Here is a 23,520-nt window from a genome sequence, read left to right as displayed (position 1 = left end):
TGTTAAACCAGGTGCAATCACTAATATAAACTATGTTGTGTTCATATAAGCTGCTCAAACACAATGCCTATAGCTTCAGCTGATGCACCAATTTCCTTGAAATCTGCATGCTAGGTGGTGTTATTTATGTTGTGCTAGACTAGCTTCCATCGGCATAAAATAAGATAAGGTACCTTAGGGATTGTGAAAATTGAATACTGCTCCTAATGATAACATCCCCAACAAATGTTCCCCTTTTTGTAGAGATATGGAATCTAAGAGACAGAAGGAAGTAATAGTTGATATAATTAAGAAATATATAACTGTATTACCTTGAATGTTCATAAATAATTTCTGTAGAATTTTAAGTGGCCAATACCACATAACTTATAATGAGCTGTTGTATGCTCAATGAATGTTATAATATGGATAGAAACACTGATTACATATTCATGTTTGCCTTAGGAGCACTGTATGAAGACAATGTTTGCATATGTAACCTGTTCACAAGTGCTTTTGTAAATTTTTTCCACTTCTTTGTGACTTTTTTCTCCAAGGAAGAAGAAGAGTCCCCAAAAGGCAGAAGTTTATCTTCAAGGGGCACTAAAAACCTACTTTGCAGAGGGCTGGACATTGCTTATTACCCATACACGGAAGCAGCTAGCAGAATGTCAGAAACATCTTGGTCAAGTTGAAAAGTATCCTTCAGAGTAAAGGGGAACTTGCAGATTTCGTGTGTTTGGTTTGTCTTATTAGGATAGTTGGATAGTAGAATCTATAATGCATTTTGTATGGCAGAGTTACAGTAAAAACCTTTTATTGCTGTAATTCCAGTAATGAGTAAACAGGTTTCACGGGGCAGTAAACATCCCCAAGAATAGGCCATCAGTGAGTCCCAGGCTATAAGTCCAATCTGAAAGATCATGAACAAATTGCAAACACATTGAGTGCTGCTCACCGTGTTGTCCCATAACATTCCAGTTCCAAAGAAGTCAGGAAGCTTTCCAAGACTCTGCTGCATTGTTTCCTACAAAGACTATTAGAAACTACACAGGTTTATATACAGGGGACTGGCTTCTAGGAATTGCTATAGGACATTTGATAAACAAGGTAATAGGGCATTGCATTTTTTCAATACAAATTAACACAATACATTTTTTCAATACAAATTATGTAGGACTTGCTCACTTTAGTGGCAGGGTCATGCTGGATTCTGTCCTAATCATTACCATATAATGAATTAAACATGTTGTGTGAGGCATTGGGGTTGTTGAGTTGTTCCTTCATAGATGTTTCTGTAATGGAAAAAAAGCATTAATATGAAAAGAAAAGGAAAATTTTAATTCACATTGTATTTGCATGAAAGTGTTTCATTTTTATAGTCCATTTGTGACACTTCCTTATCTCTCTACCAGCTATCTTCAAACAAGCAGTCTTCTAGCTGCTGATAATAACTTAACAGAAGAGGAACGCAAACATTTTTGCCAAGAAATATTAGATTTTGCCAGTCAGCCTACAGAAGAAAGTAAGATGTGAGAGAGGCTATTGTAAACCTTCAGTCAATCTATTTTTCTTTCAAGAAATGAAGCTAGTTACATCATTGATTTGAATGACTTCTGCAGCAAGTCTTGGTTTTACCATACTGTGAAGATTTCAGTGTGGTCTTTTTGAAGGAATAACTTTCTGCAAGTGCTTGCCTTCTCTAGTTGTTTCAGTCTATAGCATGCTGTCTTTTGTTGCTTATACCTTGGTCTCAGAAAATTAGTACATATATAAGGACATCCTGGCTTTAACCAGGGTTGAGCAATTCAATGGCAACACATTATATTTGCAGAATGTGGTTTCATAATTTAATTTCCTAAATATTTTAGCTCTGATTTTTATCAAAAGCAGCAGGATTTAGTCTTTATGGTAGAGAATATATTTTTGAAAGTACATGAACAATGTTTCATGAGATCTTATAAGTTGGAATGGGGGATTGAATAAACTTTCCACTTATTTGAAATAAGGATTTCATTGCTCTGCAGAGCTTTCACTATGATTAGGACAATCAAGATATATTACACAAAATGTACAAATGGCAGAATAACTTATACAGAATTAGAGAAATGGTGCAAATGGTTTAATGTAAGTAGTATGCAGGTTTCTGAATTTGGATTTTTAGCACATAGCATTAGTGTATGCCTAGCCATAGCTTTAACTCAGCTTACATCTTTTGGTCCACATAGAACTTTACTTCAGTCAGGGCAATATCATTACAACTATGCTTTTATTCAACTAACATTACTTATGAATTCGTTACATTGCAAATTTCTAAGTGATAAGCAATAATAAAACAATAATAAAAGGCAGCTTAGGTAGGCTTAAAAGATTATACCCTCAGAAAAGCTATTTGCTCTGGGCAGTACCCAGTCAACACTACTATTAATGTAAATTATGTTGAGCTTGTATAGGTGACCTCTAGTGTTCTCACAGTTTCATTTGCCAAGACAGCATAATTTGTTCATGCATAAATTAGTTGGTATAGTATGTTTGTACATAACATAATTTATGTTATGTTTTTTGTGAGCTACACAGGGAGCCCCCGGACTGTGGGGCAGCATCCAAATATAATAAATATATAGATAAATTGTGTTAGCAGTAGTGTTGAATTGGGCACTGTATTTTGAATCTTGGAGTGGCTTCTAGGAACTGCTGTCAGTTATCATTTATAGCATAGTGATATTGTCAAGTCTATTTCCTGCCTGATAAGAGAATGAGACTATTGCTTTAGTTAAAACTGATACAGTTCACAAAGTAATATAAATCCCATTTTACTGTTTTTTCCAGGTCAGAAAATTATCCTGTCCATGCATTCCTTTGCACAGTTGAAAAATTTACATTTTGATCCTCCTAATGCTGTGGTCCATGTGGGTGGGACATTGTCTATCGAACTGACCCTGGCAAATCAGCTGCCCATCCCAGTGAATGTGGATCAGATTGTTATTAATGTCCATTTCAGCATTGAAAAAAATAGCTACCGGAAGACAGCTGAATGGCTTACAAAACACAAGACTTCCAATGGTATTATCAGTTTTCCAAATGAAGTTGTAGGTCTTTCACTTTCAAGAAGTAGCTTACCAATGCTGGAGTTGTATGAGATGTATGAAAGGAGTCCCTCAGATAATTCTTTGAACACAACAGGCATCATCTGCAAAAATGTCCACATGCTGTTACGAAGGCAGGAGAGCAGCTCTTCTTTGGAAATACCCATGGGGCTGACTCTGGAAGACGGTGCTCACGTGTTAAAATGTAGCAACTTAATACTGGAACCAGGGGTCAATAAAATAACTTTCAGAACCCAGGTATGTTTTTACAGAAAGCCAGCTGTAACCAAGTATTTCTCTCTTGCCTCAGCTTTGCAACTCAGCTGCTTCCTTCTTCATTCCCTATTGGACCAAGCTGCAGCTGGAACAAATAAACTACTCATTGTGCTGGGATATCTGGCTGGGGTTCTGTGACATGCATCTATAGGAATTTAGGGTAGTGCTATCAAAAACACATTTAGGCCCTGTCACTTCTTTAAACTTAAGGGTTTAGCTAATTGACTAAAACATTTGATTTCTTCTAAATACTGTGCTCATTATCAAACATCCTAATGGATAGCTTTTTCAGTTTTCCTTAAACATACCTATTAGTAGTCATTTAAGTTATTTATGGTGATGAGAGGCCATTAAAAATACTGTACTTTGTATCTTTTAGACTTTGTGTTGAGTTCAAGTCTCCTCCCACCCAGGGGCAACTGCTTTTGTGACATCTGTATTCATCACTCCAAATTCTTACCAGACAGTTATGTTTAATTGTGATATTAGCACTTCACTAGCTTACTGAACTTAAGTGATATGCAGTTCAGGCAGATATGATAGAGCTGAGGAGTTGTTTTAGATATCTGGCAGAGTTAAGCTCTTAGGCACAGTGGGAACATTTTAGCATTCTTAGCATCACATATCTATGTTGATACTTGTGGGCCGTGTGCTGGACAGTTGTGAATTCAAATGAGTTTCTTCCAGTGCATAGAAACATAGAATCAAAGCCAGTCAGAAGGGGTCTCTAGTCTGACCCCTGGTTTAAGGTAGCTCCGCTCATGTAATCTCCAACATGTACCTATTGGAGTAATAGTATATTTGGGCATATAAGCTCATGTGCTAATCATTTATGAAGTGATGAGTGAGATCTGGACTATGATTGGGACAAAACCTACTGGAATTTGTCCCTCTAGCATTCATGGACTTCCTCTCATGCTCAGCTCTGTCTTGGAGAGCAAGCCAAAAGAAGTCTATAAATGCTCATGGAATAAAGCTTGCACTGCTGGCACCCTTCTTTCATGTCAGGTACAGCAGCACAAACAAAGGCTGCTGCCCATGGCATGGAAGAGAGATACTGCTTGCACAGCAGTTATGCATGGCTCCATTCCTGGTGAGCTCTGCATGAACAACCTTCTTCTGTGTCAGTGCAGCTGTACAAATGCTGGGCACACTTGCCAGGATCCTGGAGTTAGGGCTGTGATGAAGTGGGCTGGAGCCAACCCTGGGGAATCCAAGGGATTCCCACGCCCAAAATGGATGCCCCGCACATCCCTAGTCTGGACTCACTTTCCCCCATTAGCCTTTTTATCTGTTTAAAGCAACCCTTAGAACATTTATAGACAGAGGAAGTTGACACGTTTGTGATTGAATACGATGTACTTGCTTCATGTCACATTTACCATGGCATTGTTCAACAGTTTGAAACAATGTGGATAATTGCCCTCTTGGCTTTTTCTTTCACAGGGCACAGTGATCAAACCAGAAAATCTCTTATTAACCATAGTTTATATTTTGTCTGAAATGGAAAACTATGGTTACGAGCTTTCAAGCAGGCTAGGATGTTATGCACAGCTTGAAGTTGGTTTAAGAGCCTGGCTTGTTACAGAGCTAGATTTATGGTGCAGACTGAAAGGGAAACTGGTTAACTGGGATCTGTTCTGGTTTGGCTGTAATGCATGCAAAAATGGTTTCTACATAGCTTAGTGAGTCAGGATATGAGCTGAACCAGGCCAGTGGGTTGGTCATTTGTAGCATTTATACTACTGATGCTGATTTGATTCCTTTGAATTATTGAATGCTAAACTGAGTTTGTATTTAAAGAAATAGAATTGCTAGGCGTGTTGTTGATTGGGTTTTGTACTCTCAGTGAAAATGCATAGGATACGGGTTAAGAAAACAGCAGTATAGCATGATACTCATCAAAATAATAACCGCCCATAGGTGAGAACTTCCCATATCAGTGTTCAATTCAAATTTATTAGCATGTGTCATACCAAAATCCTTCCCTGCTTCTGGATGTCTTAGATTTTGTATGTTTCTTGCTTTTATTAAGATGGAATAATAGATTGGCCAGTTCATGATAGCCACTTGCTTTAAATATAATAAAACTTATGGGATGGAAAAACATGTATAAGTCAGCCTAGCCCATGTGTGGTACATGGACTTGGCTGGCCTGGCCATACATGCTTTCCATAGCCCATGTAGCAGAGTATATTCGGATGTCTGGAAGTCCGTAACTTTTATGCTCACAGGTGGCAGGCAGCAGCAATGAAGGAAACAGAAATTGAAACTGGATGGATGCCACTTAAAATAGACTACATGATTTGAAACATTAAATGTTATTCTTTAACTTCACTGGAAGTTTGATTTATAAAGGATTCCTGATTCTTAGAGTGCAGTTAATCACTTAGCTTCAACACCTGAGTAAGAGCCTTTACTATTCTCAGACAATGGCCGTGATTAACTGGACACCTTCCATGCACGGCAACATTGAATACAGAGTGCAGGTCTAATTGAGTTGATTTTGTAGATAGTTTTGAATGTACTGTGCTTGTTGTCAGAAAACCAGTGCTACCAAACTGGATTTTGCCAAAGAAAGATACATAGCGGTGCCTTCAGTTTTTTATAGTACTATCATTCAGTTAGCCATTTCCTGACTGTGGGTAGGGATTGCAAATAAATGAGTTCTGCATTACAATTTCTGAAAATGATTTAAGTGGGCAACACTAACTGCTCAACAGCAGCTATAAATACAAATGTTGGCTCAAGTTCCTGAAATAGAACTGACAAGTACGCCTTAACAGCATAGTTGAGAACAGATTGCTTTCCAGGAAAGATTAATTATCTGCATTTCACTATTTATGAAGCCAATTATTAACCTCATTTGCATGTGCATGCTGATGTTATAGGAATAACATCATTTATTATTATTGATCAATAATAATTCACTATTACATATTTATTGTTTAGGCAGCAAATGAGACAGAGTGTAATTTAATAAATGCACATTAAAAGCTACCCTAATAGTGGCTACTCCACATAAAAATATGAGGCAAACTATTAAGACACATGGAGGGCATGATGGCTGTGTTCACACAACATGACAAGCAGCCCTGCATAGTTACCATGGTTTGTGCTATTTTACCATGCTCTACCTAACAGAAAAGGAGTAACGGTGTTAAGAAAGATCATAGTATGTTGTGTTGTCTAAATCAGCTGATCTCAGTTATTCAGTTTCAAAATGAGGATGCAGCCTATTTTGTGTTACATGCTGTGTGGGTACTAAGAAATGTGTGTTTAGTTTTTTCTACAAGTGACCTCCTTGTAGAAATCTTAAAGTGCTTCTCAAATTTATGTATTTTTAAACATTCCTCATAGGGCAAAGAACCTGGGACATACACACTCAGGCAGTTATGTATTTCAGTGGGCAGAATGCAGTTCGCTCTTCCTCATATTTATCCAATTGTGCAGTATGATGTCTATTCTCAGGAGCCACAACTAAAAGTGGAACCATGTACTGGTAGGTAAAATTCATTAGAAGATGTATCTGGTTATTTCTCTTACAATGTGTCTAAACTAGTTATTACTTAACTTTAAAGATACTGGATAATATTTGAACTAATTTGGAGGACCAAATTTTATATAGTTAGCTGTATATACCAATGCTTAATATTTTGAAATTTATCTTCAGTCTAATGTATTTGTTGCTTACAGCCTTGATAGTTTTACTGAAGGGTAACCTAAATAGATAAAATTCAGTTAGATTTGGTATACTCATAATCTTTCAAAGCTGCTGCTAATAACTTGTGTAATTAGGCACCTATGTGCCTGTTGCTTTAGAACAAATGCACATATTTTACATCAGTAGTGTCAAATCTTTCCGTTGACTGTTCTGCTAGTTAAGTGGGACTACCATTCTTCTGAGATGGATTCCTACAATATCTATTGCAATATCTAAGCATGGCTAGAATATAAAACATAGTGGAATGGGTGGCTTGCCTTCACTCATTTTCCTTTTCTCAGTTTTAGTGTTTGTTCAAGCTGTTTTACTATGTGAAGCCATGTGGTTTCTCATTTACCTAAAAACTCAGAGAGGGAGGATCTTGAAATGTGCCCTGGATTGTATAGGCACTTGTTGTGTAGGTTTTGAGGTTGCATAGTTAACTTACTGAATCTTAAAACCTTTCATACGATTACAGGATAAGAGACAGTGAAGATGGAAAGGTTTCTCCAAGTTAAAGTAACTGATTTTATATCCTTGATATTTTTAAGACATTGACCAATATAGTCAGAAAGGGATCGTGAAGAACCTATTAGTAAAGACTGTTTCTCGGTTTTCTCAACTTACTGTATCTGTTCTGAGACAACAACAACATTAACTATATTTCACTTCACCTCACATTTTTTCAGACAGCCTTTTGGCTGGAATTCCTCAGAAAGTAAAATTTACAGTGACTACTGGCCACTACACCATAAAGAATGGAGATGCCCTGCAGCTAAGTAATGCTGATGCCATGCCAATCCTGTATCATCCAGAGAGTAAAGCTGTGATTTACTCAAACATGAAGGGTAGGCGCTTTTAAAATTTTAGTCTTTTGGGGAAAGAGCAATTCCTGCAGCCAAGATGTAAAAAACCTGGACCAACACAGGAATAATTGTAGGAATGGCATAGCAGCCTATTTTACAATAGCATCTTAAATCTACTATACCTTGTTTAAATTTCTGATTATGCTTGTTGGCCACACCACCCAGGCAAGAGGTACAATGTAGTGTGCAACTAGACTAAAAGTACTTCTCCTGTTTTGCTTCTTTGTCCTCTTCCCTGCACAGGATACAGTTCAGAAACACACTATAGGAAAATTACCTTTGGAAACAGTCTTGAGCCTTGAGTTGTCATCAGTTGATAAAGGCACAAGAGTTTCCAATAGATAAACTTATGTACTGCTCTCTCAGCCCCTTCCCCCACCCCAGTGATGTTTCCTTAATTGCAGGTCTTATGTCAAATCCTCCTGAGCATTAAACACACTCTACGGACTTCATTACTTTGTTTAGCTGTAGAGAGCTGCTAATGGGAAACCACTAAAGGAATCCCTTTGTCTTTCCCTGAATAACAGTCTTTCCCTGTTATTCATCTCCAAGAAGCAGCTTTCAAGGGTGGAATGATCACCTAGTTTGCATGATGCAACAACTCAATGTGGGTGACAAGCTATAGTGGGTTGTGGTATCATGTGAACTCGCACTATTTCTTGCAGGCTGGTATGTTCATGGGCAACACGCCACCCTGGCACCCAAAGCTTATTGGGGTTATTTTACCTATGATGGTCATCCAAATCCTTTTGACTTAGCTCGAGAAGTGTACCAGGAAATGGTTAGAGCAGTCGGCAAAAGCACTTTGGGGCAACTGATACTGGTTTGCTGTCCCCTTCTGCAACTGCAAGCACATTTGACTCACCATAACGTTTCCTCCCTTAACTTGGAGTTTTTTCAATGATTATGGTCTTCAACTTGATAGTCATTTTTGCAGTCTATTTTAACAGCCTGTGACAGTGCCAAAGGAACACATTGGAAGGGTTTTGGCCAATTTTTGGAAAAATGCCCATAATGTGTACAAATATTTTTGTATATAAAGTTTTATTAAATAATTTTTTGCTGGACTTCTACAAGTGCACACTTTTGGTTGCCTGGCAGTTGAAAGCCTCAGCTTGGCAGTTTTCTGGGGCGGGAGTACCTGCTTTCTAAGTGCAGCAGGTACCAACCTTGGACACAGACCCAGAGAGTTGGTCCTTTGATGGAGTCTCCTAGAATATTTCCAGGAGGACCATGGGAGAGGGAGGTGTGAATTTAACCCATGGTCTGCCCAGTCATCTGTTGGGCTCACTTTGGGTTGTTTGCATAGCAGCCACCTTAGCATGGGTTATGGCCAATATAGTTTAGTGTGAAATGTGAAAACTCCTACCCAGAGTGGTTTGTTAAGATACGTATAATGCCAAACCAATTTGCACAAACCAAAGTATCAGATCTAGTTGTGGAAGCTACTTAGAAACCTGATTTGTCAAATAATACTGTTTCAGATTTTGCAAACTACAGCCTGGGCATTTAATTTGCTCAGCTTCATCTTTAATATTGAATGTGCATACCTGTTTTTTGGAATACAACCTTCATAAGCTTTCTCCTGGAAGATACCTTGTGAGAGAATAGGTTTTGGATTATGGTACTTAATTTATGTTTCATGAAATTGTAGAAAAGGCATCAGAAGCATCCCTCACGATTCAGTCATCTGAAAAAATCACAAGCATTGGCTTACCAATGGCTCCTGCTTATCATGTGATTACCTTTGAGCTTGAAGTTTTATATTTGCCATCAAGCCCAATGTGTACAATGGAAAATGAGAATCTAGTTAGTAAAGAGGTTTGGAGAAAAAGCAAAGAGAAGGAGACATCTTACAGTTGCATGGCTACAATTGACCAGAAGGTAAGTATGAATACTGATTATTAATTTTAAAGATTTGTTTTGCCTAGAGAATATGAAAATGGTAAACTTAAATATGTTAATATTTAACTTTCCTATTGTAAATATTGGTTAAATTTTGGATGTTGAATGTTTCATGATGTAGTTGGTGTTTTCTGGAAAAATTGTATTTATGTTTTAAAGATTATGCTCTACAGCTTCTTTTATCTCTAAGTGTTTATAAAATAGTACAGTTTCTACATTATTCTGAGTAATTTAAATAGCTTGTCATTGTTGAAATACACTAACATAACTTGAAAGGACTTGCAAGCCTCTTGTTCCAGTTAGCTCTCTATAAAACAGTTTTTATATGCTGTATAGAGGCTGTAGAGTGACAGGACAATAATCCTGTAGCAAAAGGACTCTGGGTCATTTATTTATTAGATTTATATTCCACCTTTTTTTTCTAAAAGAACTCAGAAGTGCCTGACACTTCCTCCTGCTCTCAGTCTGATCCTCACAAGAACCCTGTGAGGTAGCTTAGGCTGAGAGACTGTGACTGGCCCAGAGTCATCCAGCTGACTCCATGCCAAAGTGGGGACTAGAACCCAGATCGCCTGGGTCCCAGGTGCATGCTGTTAACCCAACTTACCAGCAGATAAAACTTTCTTTATAGAGCTTTATGCTGTAGTCTACTTAAGACACTGATGTCAATGAAGTAATCATAGAATCATACAGCAGGAAGAGACCTAGAAGGCCATCAGGTCCAATCTCCTGCTCAATGCAGGACTCAAGTCTCCAGTCCAGAGCCTAACCAGGCCTGATCCTGCTAAACTTCCAGGATTAGTACTTCAGACTATTTGGAAGCATTTGATTTCTTGTGTGTTCCACACCCCCATCCCCAGTGAGAAATATTCACCTGTGTGAAATTGGAAACATAGCATTTTAATTATCACAGATAATTTTATTCTGTTTTTCCTACAGGTAACCATTGATTGTCCATGGTCAATTTATTCCACCATTATTGCACTTACATTCAGTATACCCTTTAAGGCAAAACATTCCTTATTATCAGCAGGCAAAAGGTAAACTACTCAAGGTCTTTTTTTCCTTTCCATAATAATGGCATCTCTTATGCCTATATGAAGGACAGTGAGTTTGGAAAATACTGCTTCGGTCAAAACGTGGCCTGTACACTCCTTTTTGTGGTTTATGCTGGAATCTTAGTCCACTTATTGCAAAGCAAACCCCATTAAATTCAGTAGGACTTGATCCTGAGAGGACATATACGAGCAATGTACTTGATAGTTAATGTGACAGGGTATTTTCTTTCACCTTTCAAATGAGATCCTAGCCTAAGAAGATAATTTGTACTTTGTGAATTTGTATTTGCTGTTTAATTTAAATATATATTTGCATGACTAAACAGTAATTTAGAACATCTGCTTTCTGTTCTGTTAAAGCCTCTTGCTGCAATAAACCATATAGACAAATAAAATGGTTATCAAGATATATATCTGTTTGCAATATTAAAACATTGTTTTCTTTATTTTAGGAAATATATACAGGTTTGCGTGCAGAACATGTCAGAAATCTGTTTTGAATTATCTGACAGTAGACTCAAAAGTTCTGGGATTTGCACAAATTTAAGTCTTGAACCTCTGAATTCCAAAGCTGAACAGGTAAAGTACTTCAAGTTCATTTGTTTTTGTACATTTATAAGGAACCAGAATGGAACACTTTCTAGTCTAGCATAATAACTGGCTTTCTGATGAAAATTGCAGCACAAAGCTGCATAGCTTTTTTATAAGTGCAAGTAGAGACAAATCCTGCCTTAAAAAGTGTACTACCACGATTCCTGAAACATACTTAGACAGAATGGCTGGGATCCCAGAAGCCCTTTAAGCATGCCTGAGGTGCTCTTCTGGCATATTGCTGACATTGTCTTTTTCTTGCAGTCCTTGAACAGGTTCAAATGCTGTTTTAATAATATAAAGAACTGTAGTGCAAGTGTTGTTGTTACCATCAAGTTGTCTCTGGTTTAATAGAGACCCTGTTAATGAATGCTCTCCAGAATGACCTTGACATGACTGCCTCTTGTGAACTCAAGGCTGTGGCTTCCTTTATGGAATCAGTCAGTCTCATAGTTGGTCTCCCCGTTTTTGTTTCTCTCTTCAACTTTCCTCAGTGTTATTCTCTTCTCCAGAGTCTTGTCCAAAGTACCACAGCTTTCATTTCATCATTTGTGCTTCCAGCAGAGGGAACGGGGTTCTGAAAAGATCGAGCAGCTTAAGATACTCTTTCTGTTTGAATCCTCGTGGTTGCAGATCTGTTGCTGGTTTCTTGAATTGCATCTTATCTTTTTGATAGCTAATATTTTGTAAGGCTACTCTACAAGTTATAAAATCCTACCTTCAAATAATAAACAGGAAAAACATGCCTGGTAGCAATGGCATACACAGTGGGACTGACATTCTGCATTGCAAATAATATGGCCCAAATCATGAAATTTGTGATGAATGTATATAAATCGTTTATCATATACTAATTTGCATTTTCTATAAAAGATAGGCTATTGGTAATTTTTCTAGTTCTGAATTTTGGGATTGGAATCCCAATTCTTACTGCAAAGAAGAAAAAGACTTACATAAGACATTCCCTTCCATGTTAAGAATAGGCAGGAAGGGAAAATATTGGAGAGTGATGGATGAGTGTTCATACATTTTAAGTTATGATATTTATATATCATCCTTCTGCCAATGTAATGAAGGTGAATTACAATTTCAAGTAATGTTTAACAATCTAAAAACTGCAATACAAAAGAAGAGAAGATTAATTTGGGGAACTAAATCCTGCACAATAAATTGTGGGAAAGTATTGCAGGAAATAGTTCTAGAGGGAAACTAAAGGGCAGTTACTCATCAAGCTGATGAAAAAGGCATCCCCGCCTGTCCCTCTGCAGCCAAATAAAAATAGATAATTGGGTTGGTTCATATGGAACTCATGGTTAACCAGGGTATGTGTGGTGTGTGCCCAGCCTTTGTTTTGAATATGCAATCTCTAGTTGGGGCCATCTGGTGTTATGGCATGTTCTGTGAAACTGAGCACCATAGATTTTTAAAGTACAAAGCAACTCACATGTAATACAGCTACTAAATGAGGGTTAAATGTGATATGTTCAGTAACCTGTTGTGTCATATGACCCAGCTCATTTTTCCTGCACAAATGAGGGCTTAATTAAGACAAATTGGAGACTCAGAATCTTATATAGGATCCTTTTACTATCGTGCAGACTTACTTTGCTTTACTGTATGCAGTTCAATTGAAAGCATGGTTTTTAAAAGTAAGAAGTAATCAACACTAGAAGAATTGGCAGTATAAACTGAGCTTGTGATCTGGCAGACTTTCATAACCTGTATGGAATAAATACTAAAAGACAGTTGCTTTCTGTAATGGCGGTACAAATAACTTGTATTTTTAAGTTTATAAACTGGCAGTTATCTTTGTGCTTGTCTCCAAATATTGTCCATTAACTTAAGGAAAGGCCATTCCTTGGTGTGTGTTGTGCATGTGTGTGCTTCTTTTGTAATCAGACAGCCTTTGAAACCATCTGCAGTTTCTGTTCCCAATTTCCGGAGAAGGGAACCTAAAGCCTGAATATCCTAATTGCTAGGAACCAGAGAAAAGTGTCAAACACATCAACATATCTCTAATTGTATTGTACTTCTGTGTGGATTTTTATTATGTGCTCCTTTGAAAACCAAATACAAATAAATAAATAACCTGGCTCTTAAAAACTGGGTGTGATAAGTAAAATTAAGTTCCATATGAGATGGTTATTTTAACAGGGGATTGTCTTTGGATTCCTGTAGCATCATAAAGCAAATATTTCTAACACTAAGGTGATGTACTGAAAAGTATAAAGCTTTTCAGCTGTTTGAGCTGCCAGGCTGCTGATGGGGACCAGCCGTTACTCTCACAGAATGCCAGTCCTCTACCAGCTCCAGTTGAAGTCCAGGCCCAATTCAGGGTGCTGGTTTTGACCTATAAAGCCCTAAACAGCTTGGGACCAGGATACCTAAAGGAACATCTCCTTCCTTATATGCCTTCACGCCCCTTAAGATCTATAGGAGAAGCCCTGCCTCTCTCTAAGAGAGGTAAAAAGGACATCTACTCGAAGTAGGGCCTTCTCTGCTGTGGCGCCCAGACTCTGGAATGTACTTCCTAGAGAGGTACGCCTGGTGCCAAGTTTATACTCTTTTCGGTGCCAGGCCAAAACCTTTTAATTTAATAGTTATTTTAAAAATTAGTATTTTTAGTGGTTCACAGTCGCTTTTGATTTATCTGTATTGGTTTATAAAAATTTTAATGTACTGTTTTATTGATTGTTCTTATGACTATTGGTTTTAATCTTGTAAGCTGTCCTGAGATGTGATAGTGAAGGACGGCATATAAATGTTTCAAACAAACAAGAACTAATTTTAAATGTCTCTGGAAAGCTACCTGGTGTTTCATAATTCTTTAAAAAATCTGTTTTACCCTTTGGTAGCTGGCACAAAGTGGCTACTGACAAATTCACTGATACTTAATGTGTTTAAAAACTTTTCCTTGCAGCATATCTACAGTAAGCAAACAGTATTTTTTGTCTGGGAACTGAAATGGACACAAGAACTTCCCTCATTCTTGCAGTGCCAGTTTTCAATGAGCTTTCATTCAGCACCATCGGAAGAGCATTCACTCACTCTGAAGCCATACACTTATGAATTTCAATTGGAAAACTTTTTTGTAAGTTGCTGTTACCATGATATCGAATAACTAAACTAGATAACGTCAAGTGGAAGCAAGCAAAATCAGGAAATGCACATTAAAAATCTGTGAAAGAGCAGGACTTATTTGTGAATAGTCATCATGAGGCGTCTCTGTACCATTGCTGAACTTTTTGATGATGGCCACAGGTTATTTGAATGTTGTCGGAAGACAGCCAGCACAATGCAACAGCTTCTGCGGGTAAATTAAGTCATGTGTCATACAACATTCAAATGCTGTATGTGTGCCAAGCCACAGTGCAGGGCACTTGCTAGCACTGTGGACCTGTTTTAGGCAGCTTATCATATAGTGAGTGTAATACATCACACTAATTTAGCTAGATGGTAAGCAACTTCCTTGCACCCTATCCATCTGTTTGCAGTTGGATTCTTTCTTGATCAATTACACTGTATGGGAAAAATGCATCTTCTATACCTATTAACCATGCATATCATTGTGCTCCTGCCAGACATTATATAACGTGAAAGCTGAGATTTCGCCAGCATTAGGAGCAGAATATTGTAAAACAGGCTCACTTTGCTCATTGGAGGTGTCAATAACCCGCCTTTCAGACCTCCTGGATGTGGATAAAGATGAAGCATTATCAGAATCTGATGGATACTGTACAACAAAACTAATGTATGAAGGTAGGCCTAGTGATTGAACTTTATGGCTTGTGTTTAGGATATTCAGTTAGATTTTGGTTGCCCTTTTGAATCATAATCATGGGACCAACAATAAAAACATTGCTTTTCCTTTGAAATCACAGGACATTACAATATGAAAATGGTGCAGCTTCCCCAAAGAAATCTTTTTTTTGTTGTTAGTCGCAAAGTCGTGTCCGACCCATCGTGACCCCATGGACAACATTCCACCAGGCCTTCCTGTCCCCCACCATCCCCTGGAGTCCACTTAAGCTCACGCCAACTGCTTCAGTCACTCCATCCAGCCACCTCATTTTCTGCCGTCCCCTTCTTCTTTTGCCCTCTATTGTTCCCAACATTAGGCTCTTCTCCAGGGAGTCCTTCCTTCTCATTGGGTGGCCAAAGTATTTGAGTTTCATCTTCAGTATCTGGCCTTCTAAAGAGCAGTCGGGGTTGATCTCCTCTAGGACTGACTGGTTTGATCACCTTGCAGTCCAAGGGACTCACAGGAGTCTCCTTTAGCACCACAATTCAAAGGCCTCAATCCTTTGGCGCTCAGCCTTCCTTATGGTCGAACTTTCACAGCCATTCATTGCAACTGAGAAAACCATAGCCTTAACTATACGCACTTTTGTTGGCAGGGTGATGTCTCTGCTTTTTAGTATGCTGTCTAGATTTGCCATAGCTTTCCTCCCCAGGAGCAAGCATCTTTTAATTTCTTGGCTGCAGTCCCCGTCTGCGGTGATCTTGGAGCCGCACTACCTGTCACTACCTCCATTTCTTCCCCATCTATTTGCCAGGAAGTGAGAGGACCGGATGCCATGATCTTAGTTTTCTTAAAGTTGAGTTTCAAGCCAACTTTTGCACTCTCCTCCTTCACCCACATCAAGAGGCTCTTTAGTTCCTCTTCACTTTCTGCCATGAGAGTGGTATCATCTGCATATCTGAGGTTGTTGATATTTCTCCCAGCAATCTTAATTCTAACTGGTGATTCATCTAGTCCCACCTTTCTTATGATGTGCTCTGCATATAAGTTAAATAGGCAGGGCGACAGTATACAGCTTTGCTGAATTCTTTTAGCACCATGTTGTTCATGTTTACTCAGATGTAAGTCCCATGGAGCATAATAGCATACCCCATAATAGCATAAATGATTCTATAATCTCTTTCAAGGTTTGAATTAAGGTTTATTAGCAGTATTCTTAGTACATATATTCACATTAATAGCTCACCAGCCACCAGTTAGAGGTGCTAAAAATACTGTTATAACCTGTGTATCAGCTATGGCATACTTCCAGGTATGTCACTAAAACAGTATGTGTAGCTTTTGATTTGAAGGGTTTTGTTTGTTATTTGTCATCATACTTCCCCAAACCAGCTTTTTGGTCTCTTTCCCATTCTGTCCCATCAGATACAAATTTCCTACTAGGGACTTGCACTGTTATTGGACTAGAACTGGGGAAATTTGGGTTCAAGTCCTCATTTGCCATTAAGCTCAGGTGACATTTGCCCAGTTGCTGACTCGGTCTGACCTAACCTACCTCGTATGAGGTTATTGTGAGGTTGAAATGGAAACCACCATTGAAAACTATGGAAACCATGAATGAAAGTTAATGTACACCACCTTGGGCTTCTTGGAATAAAAGTGGAATATAAATGTAACAAACAGATAAATGATCTTCTGGAACCATCAAATCCTAATAGGATCAGTTTGATCACATGACATCACCAACTCTCTTATAAAACTTGTGAAGAAACTCCCATGTGTGTATGTTCATACAGGGCATTTATAACTGTAATTTGTATAGTTGTGCAAAAGTACATGAAAAATAAGCTACGGTCACTGCATTCTTTTAATAGTTTTTTTCCCTTTTTTCAGTTGTGGACAACAGTAGTAACTGGGCAGTCTGTGGGAAGAGCTCAGGGGTAATATCTATGCCAGTAGCAGTTCAAGCAACTCACAAAGTACACATGGAAGTAATGCCACTCTTTGCTGGATACCTCCCTTTTCCAGATGTTAGATTATTTAAATATCTCCCTCATCACTCGGCTCACTCTATGCAGCTTGATGCTGGTAAGAATGTATCCATTTAAATGTGATGTGAGAAACCTGAGAATTCATGGTTTCCGCTAGTGCTTTGTCATTTGCACTAGTGGAATTGACACAGTTGGATAAAACCCTTTGGGTTGTTATTGACAATACTTAAGCAGTTAGATTTTGGTAACAAAAAATAGCCATTTGCAATTTTTCAAGCATGTCAGAAGTAATATGCTTTGGCTGATTGAATTGCCATACTTTAAAGGCTGTAATAGCACTCTTTGTTCTGATGACGGATACATTGTGCACAATCATGTCCTTGGATGCTCCCAAGGACTGGCAAATACTTGAATGATGTTTTAACGTTTGTTTTACATGTGGGAATTCTAATAAGTGCACAGAACTCTATATTTACTGGCCTTAGTAACTAGGGTTTCTCTGTTCACTGCCAATCCTTTATTTACTGCCCTTTGCCAAGGCACTTAAAAAAAAACTAAGGAAAGGAAAAAGACAAACCAATAAAACAGTAGAACTCCTTGTGCCCTTGGTCTCTCCAGGGACTGATAACACAAGCTCCCTTTCTTGGGCTTCTTTTTGCTCTCCCTTTGATGCATCCAAGTCTCTTGAGAATGTGGATGCCCCAGCTGGACTCTCTCAGACTACTGATGGTTTTTGCAGGAGCTGATGGCATGGACTGTCTCACCTAGTCATTTCTTCGGAGCTCACTTCTGTACACTCTTTAAGCACTTCTGTAAATAATACATGATGCAATGCGGTCTGCTTTTGTAGTTGGCATTGTGGTTTAGTACATTGATTGTATTAACATTGCAGATGTACGCAGAATAAAGCTCTGAATTTCTGTTTTTAAACAGATAGCTGGATTGAAAATGACAACCTCTCTGTGGACAAAAATATGGACGATCAAGCCGACAACAGTAGCATAAAGAGCAGGGGCAGCATACATTCAGCAGCCAGTGCTGAACACAAGGGTTTGCCGATGCCCCGGCTGCAGGCTTTTTTTCCAGGGCAGGTCTTCAACTCTAGCTCTGGCATGCAAATCCTTGTCATTCCCAGCAAGGATGACCATATTCTGGAAGTCAATGTCACATGATAGCTCTCTCTAGATGTGTATAAATATGCACAAGACTTGAAAATGAATGCACTTTAAGGGATCACAATCTGATTGTTCTTCATTGAACCATTCTACGCTAACAAGGCCTAGAACAACTTGATCCTTACAGGCCCTGGAAGTATCAGACAATTGTATCAATTTAAATGTACAGTGATGCTTGTGTCAGCTAGTTTATATTGCTACTTTAGGTTGTTTGTGTAAAATGAATTTGAGATTTTTTTCTCTATCATCCTGCTGGTGAAATAAAAAATGCTTACTGCAGTTAGTTCTTTAATTCAAACAGCTTCCAGAACTGCTATTTCTTTGGGAATAATTAGGTTTCTGTTCAAAGAATATTTCAGGTTGACATACAATAGAAGCCTTGCAGTGTGGCTGTTAATGACTGAAATGTGTGCCTTTTTAGTCACACGACTGTCTGGTTTCCTGGACCAGAATAACTTTTCACGTTTCTGTACAACAGAGTGAGTGATTCTTAATCCCACAGCTATTTACAATATTTTAAATATGTATATATTTTTTCTTGGAGACTTAACTTCTTCTGTGCCTTGGGATGTATGAAATTTATTAGCCCATTAATGCTCTTGAATTCGTACCATATAAAGAGCCATTACTTAGACTCACTGGAGAAACACTCACTCTTGCTCCTCCCTCCCTCAATGCAAGTAGTGAAATGGCACGTAAGTGGTTAAGTTAGAAATAAGTGTTCTCTGGACAAAAAGGTTTTGCCCAAGACTGATACAAATGATTAGATGTTACTATATTGAATCTGATTACATAGCTTTTTATTCAGTATTTCACTTGATATTTTTGAAACCAAAGTTTGTTTCTGTCCTGTGTCCCAACTACTGTTAAATTATTGTGGACTACAGAGCCATATATCTTTATATATATATTTGCACCTTATTCTAGAATAATATGAGAAGCAGCAAATAAAGGCATGGGTTGTAGAAAGCCTTACTCGACTGCTTTTTTCCAGTCTGTTATGGGAAAAATTAAGGTTGTAATTTAACTTCTTCTGGTCCAGCAAACTACAGTTATACCAACTGATTATTTTTCAGTTGTAAATTTATTGTACAAATGATTATTTTAAAAAGTCTAAACTAATCTGATACAATGTCTGTGTATACCCTGCTCCAGAAATCAAAGATAAAATAAATGTGTTTTTATTCATGTAAAAGTTAAAGCTTGTAAATAAGTCTAGTGTGTAGAACCTTTTCCAGTTCTCAGAAACTATGTATTTTTGTACATAAGCATTTCTCTAAAATTCACTGCTACAGTCCTAGCTGCTATTCACTCCTGTTACTGGCCTACACTTTTATTTTCTTTTGGCAACATTCATAGACTTTTAGTTAGGAGTCTCTGTCATATGAACAAACTTTGCAGGAATAATGCAAATCTTTAGTTGTTACCATAGGCTTTAATGTCTTGGGTACACAAGACAGTAGGGAACCAAAATCCAAATCTTTTGAAGTATTTGTCTGAATGTGTTATATCTGTTCCAACATTGTGCACTATTTTTCTTGATTACTTTTCTCACATACAGAACAACTGAAGTAGGCAAGTTATTTTTCCAATACATTTTCCAGTAGTTCATGATACTGAAATGTAAAGTAACTTAACTTAGTTTACGTTTCAGTTCTTTTCTTCCTGGACTAGAAACTTGAAGTTGTATTTCAAAATTCCTTTTCTTAATTTCATGAAATTACCACTGGAGATTTCCTGTCTCTTTGTTCGTAATTTGCTTTAATTTACTTGGAAAGAATAGAGCAAGATGTCAAACCTTTTTCAAAAAAATTGCCTATCTTTATCATGTTCTTTTACTTGTAAGGATTAATGAAGCTATACAATGTTGGTATGTGTATAACTAAAGTTTTTCATTTAAACCATAAAATGTATTTAAACTGGAAGTGGTCCTTCTGCATTGAACATTTGTGAACAAAGGTTTCAGTACAAAAGTACATTTTGAATATAATGAACAACCTTATTTCTTGTGAAAGTTCCTAAAACAAGATAGGGTTTTATAAGCAGTTACTGTGGATGTTTTCACTAGTTTGGTTTTAGAGCAGCATGACATTTTCACGTTTATGCTGTAACGATGAAATTCACTAAAATACTACAGATGTGTAATCTAATCACTACTTGAGCAGATACTTGTGTACAGAAAGAAATGGGGATTGGTTTTCTGGGTAAAGATGTAAATGGCTTGATTTCCAATGTGTATTTGAAATTATGGATTATACTATTTATAGATAACTTTCAAGCTTGTAAATAAGTATCAAATGGGTTAAAGGAGTACAATTTTTGTGAATTTCACACATTTGTGACTGGAAAAATTAACTCCTTCTATGGAAGTTGTTGAACTTAATGTGATACTTGTGGTATTTCCTATCTGCATTTCTGTAAGATCCTATGATGCTATGCACAGGATTAAACATAGAGAAGTAAATAGGAGGGAAAGGATATTCAGAAACATTATTACAAATTTTTATTTCTGATTTAAAGTGGTGCCATGAAACTTGGGGAATAAACTGTCTATAAAAACACAGAAAAGCAGTGGATAAAGTGAATAAAAATCTTGAATATTTTAAACAAATTCCTACAGTTTTCCTGACATTCAACTGTTGTGTGTATCCTCATTTGAGACTTATGAGTAATAAGAGGGCCTAAATCTGTAAGTTAAGCTAATGGTCAGTTATTTCAGGCAGCTTTTCAGATAGTAGCATCTGCTGTATCTTCCTATTTATTTCTTATACAAGATCATACCGAGCTGCTAGAGTACCAAACTACCTTAAGACAATTACCTTAAATATGGTACATGAGACTTAACCCTTGAATGTGCCGTATCTCCTTCAGAGAGAGATCAATAAACATTCTTTTATGGAGTGAGTTGGTATCTTGTGAAACTGGGTACCAGACTATCATTTGACAAGCCTTTGTATATTTCAGAGTTTTCAGAAATGCATCCTTGCCGTGAGGAGCCACTACAGATGAATCGGGGGCTGACTTAGAGTAGCTCTTACATTGTGAGGGACATTTTCTTTGAAGTGACCCAGCCATGAAAGGGGAATGTGGCTACCCTATCATAATAACTTACTGATTTTTAGGCATTTCCTGCTTAAAAGTGAATAGTCATGCCTCTATGGGGGTTACAAACAAAGCTACTGAAATGATTTGGGGATAAAGAGACTAAATCAAATTAAAACAGGTTCCTGGGGGGTAATTGTGGCAGTCTGCTGCAGCAATAAACAACCAAATGTCTAGCAGCACTCCTCTAGCAAGGCTATATATAGGTGGAATCCCGTTATAGCTATTCTGTTTACAGAGTGCGGAAGGGGGTCAGTCTCCTACCTTCCGCCCCTTACTAATGTTCAAAATACAGTTTGAAGGGTTAGGGAACTGAAGGGTTAAGGATGCTGAATTCCCATCAAGTGAGCAGACTTATACTTGCACTTCGTTTCAACCTGTGCTGTACTAAATTTGATAGTCCTAAGGTATCCCTGGAGAGCACCAATGGCAACTGTCAATTATTGCTGTTGAAAAGGATGCTGTAGTATGGAATGTGCTGAGGGAGGAGCTGAGTTCTGTCTTATCATTGCCCCTCTGAAGCTCCAGTCAGGAGGCAATTGGATCTTCAAGCAACAGACCCTGGAATACTTCACAATACAGTGTAGCTGTGACTTAATCCAGACTGAATGTCATCCGCCCATGACAGAAATGAAATATTTGTATCTTCATAGGTACATAGGAACACTACAGAGTTTTCTGAAGACTTTTAAAAGAATTTTACTGAGGAAGGCCATAAATAATATATGCATTAGTTGACTGAAATGCATTAGTTTCTTAATAAATCTATTTTAAGTATTTTGAGACTAGTGCTCCCTTTCTGGCTGTATCTCTGATCTGTATGAACAGGTTTTCTTGGAACACTTTATTTAGGCTTGAGATTTTTCTGGCTCTTTCAAACCATGAAATGTGACCATCTTTGAAAGATCATTATGACACATTCATATTAGTGTCATACTTAACATATTAAAGAACTATTCACTGCTGTAAAGTAGTAAGATTCAATTATCTAAAGGTACAAATAATGTTTAACACAGAGTATTGGTTAACCCTTCATTGCTTTTCTTTCACATCTTTTTCGTAAACATTTTTCATGGTGTAAAAAGTGCTAAAATGATGCATGAAGTTTGCAGTGTCCTCACTGGAGAAAACAGAATACCTGCTGTAATTACTGTGCATTCCAACATGCTCCATCTGCAGAACCCAGGCTGCTAACATTAAAAGCCATGCACTAGCATTACACAAGTGGGACTTGAAACAAAAGGGGCTTGCACTCCAAGTCACACTATTCCATTCAGCAGTTGGTAAGCAGAATGTGCAAGCACCAAACATGCTTCGTCCTTATTGGGACCTTTTGTCCAATTAAAGCAAACGTTTTTGTACTTCAGCAATTACTCGGAATATGCAAATAACTCACTTTCGGGTCTGGAGGCCACAGTTTTGGCTACAGAAGCACAAGCCCAATTAGAATTGGTATGTACATGCTGTGCCTGATCAAGCCTTGGAAAGAAAGGCAGCAGCCCATAAAATTAGAGCAGAAAAGGCACTTGAAGACTTTTCCCAGCTGTTTTTCCCAGCCCTTTAGATCTAAACTCGTATGATCCCTCAACATCGACTATATTGGTGAGAACGGATGAGAGGTTTAGACCAAAACAGCTGGAGGGACATAAGTGTTTACCCCTGCTTTAGATGTAACCACAACCACTTTAAGAAGGGTGAGACCTTGGATTGGGGAGGAGGGCAAGGAAGTGGAGGGACAATTTAAACAGAATTGAAATCGTAAGCACTGTCACCGAAGAGTTAAGGCAACGTAATGTTTATATTTCATTACAAGCCACTGTAGGGAAGCTTTTGAAAGGTAGGGTAAAACTGCTTTAAATGACATTCCAAAATGTATGTTCATTTAATACCTATTCTTAGGCCAAACATAAGAGCACTAAACGTGCTCGCGTTGGAGATGAGGCAAGACGAGAAAAAACTTGCATTCCTATTCTGAAAAAAAAGGCGGGGTGGAGAAAACCCCCTTGATGTCCGCTTAACCTATTTGCCTCACTTTCTACTACTATC

General features: G+C 37.9%; 1 protein-coding gene across 1 annotated transcript in view; it reads left to right on the top strand.

The window, feature by feature from the left end:
• Positions 1–22,251, top strand: part of TRAPPC10 (trafficking protein particle complex subunit 10) — a 51,209-nt gene extending 28,958 nt beyond the window's left edge. The window contains exons 12-23 of the mRNA XM_044441605.1: positions 537–677; positions 1,395–1,504; positions 2,809–3,323; positions 6,702–6,843; positions 7,734–7,892; positions 9,565–9,794; positions 10,755–10,855; positions 11,326–11,452; positions 14,385–14,555; positions 15,046–15,223; positions 17,100–17,294; positions 18,131–22,251. Coding sequence (XP_044297540.1) covers positions 537–677; positions 1,395–1,504; positions 2,809–3,323; positions 6,702–6,843; positions 7,734–7,892; positions 9,565–9,794; positions 10,755–10,855; positions 11,326–11,452; positions 14,385–14,555; positions 15,046–15,223; positions 17,100–17,294; positions 18,131–18,369 — 2,308 coding nt within the window. The 3' untranslated portion in view covers positions 18,370–22,251. The remainder of the gene's footprint in view (positions 1–536; positions 678–1,394; positions 1,505–2,808; positions 3,324–6,701; positions 6,844–7,733; positions 7,893–9,564; positions 9,795–10,754; positions 10,856–11,325; positions 11,453–14,384; positions 14,556–15,045; positions 15,224–17,099; positions 17,295–18,130) is intronic.
• The last annotated feature ends 1,269 nt before the right edge of the window (positions 22,252–23,520 follow it).

Source organism: Varanus komodoensis, unplaced genomic scaffold, assembly GCF_004798865.1.
Source record: "Varanus komodoensis strain SLA01 unplaced genomic scaffold, ASM479886v1 scaffold4, whole genome shotgun sequence".
In the NCBI taxonomy this organism is placed as follows: domain Eukaryota; kingdom Metazoa; phylum Chordata; class Lepidosauria; order Squamata; family Varanidae; genus Varanus; species Varanus komodoensis.
This window is presented reverse-complemented; position numbering and strand designations above follow the sequence as displayed.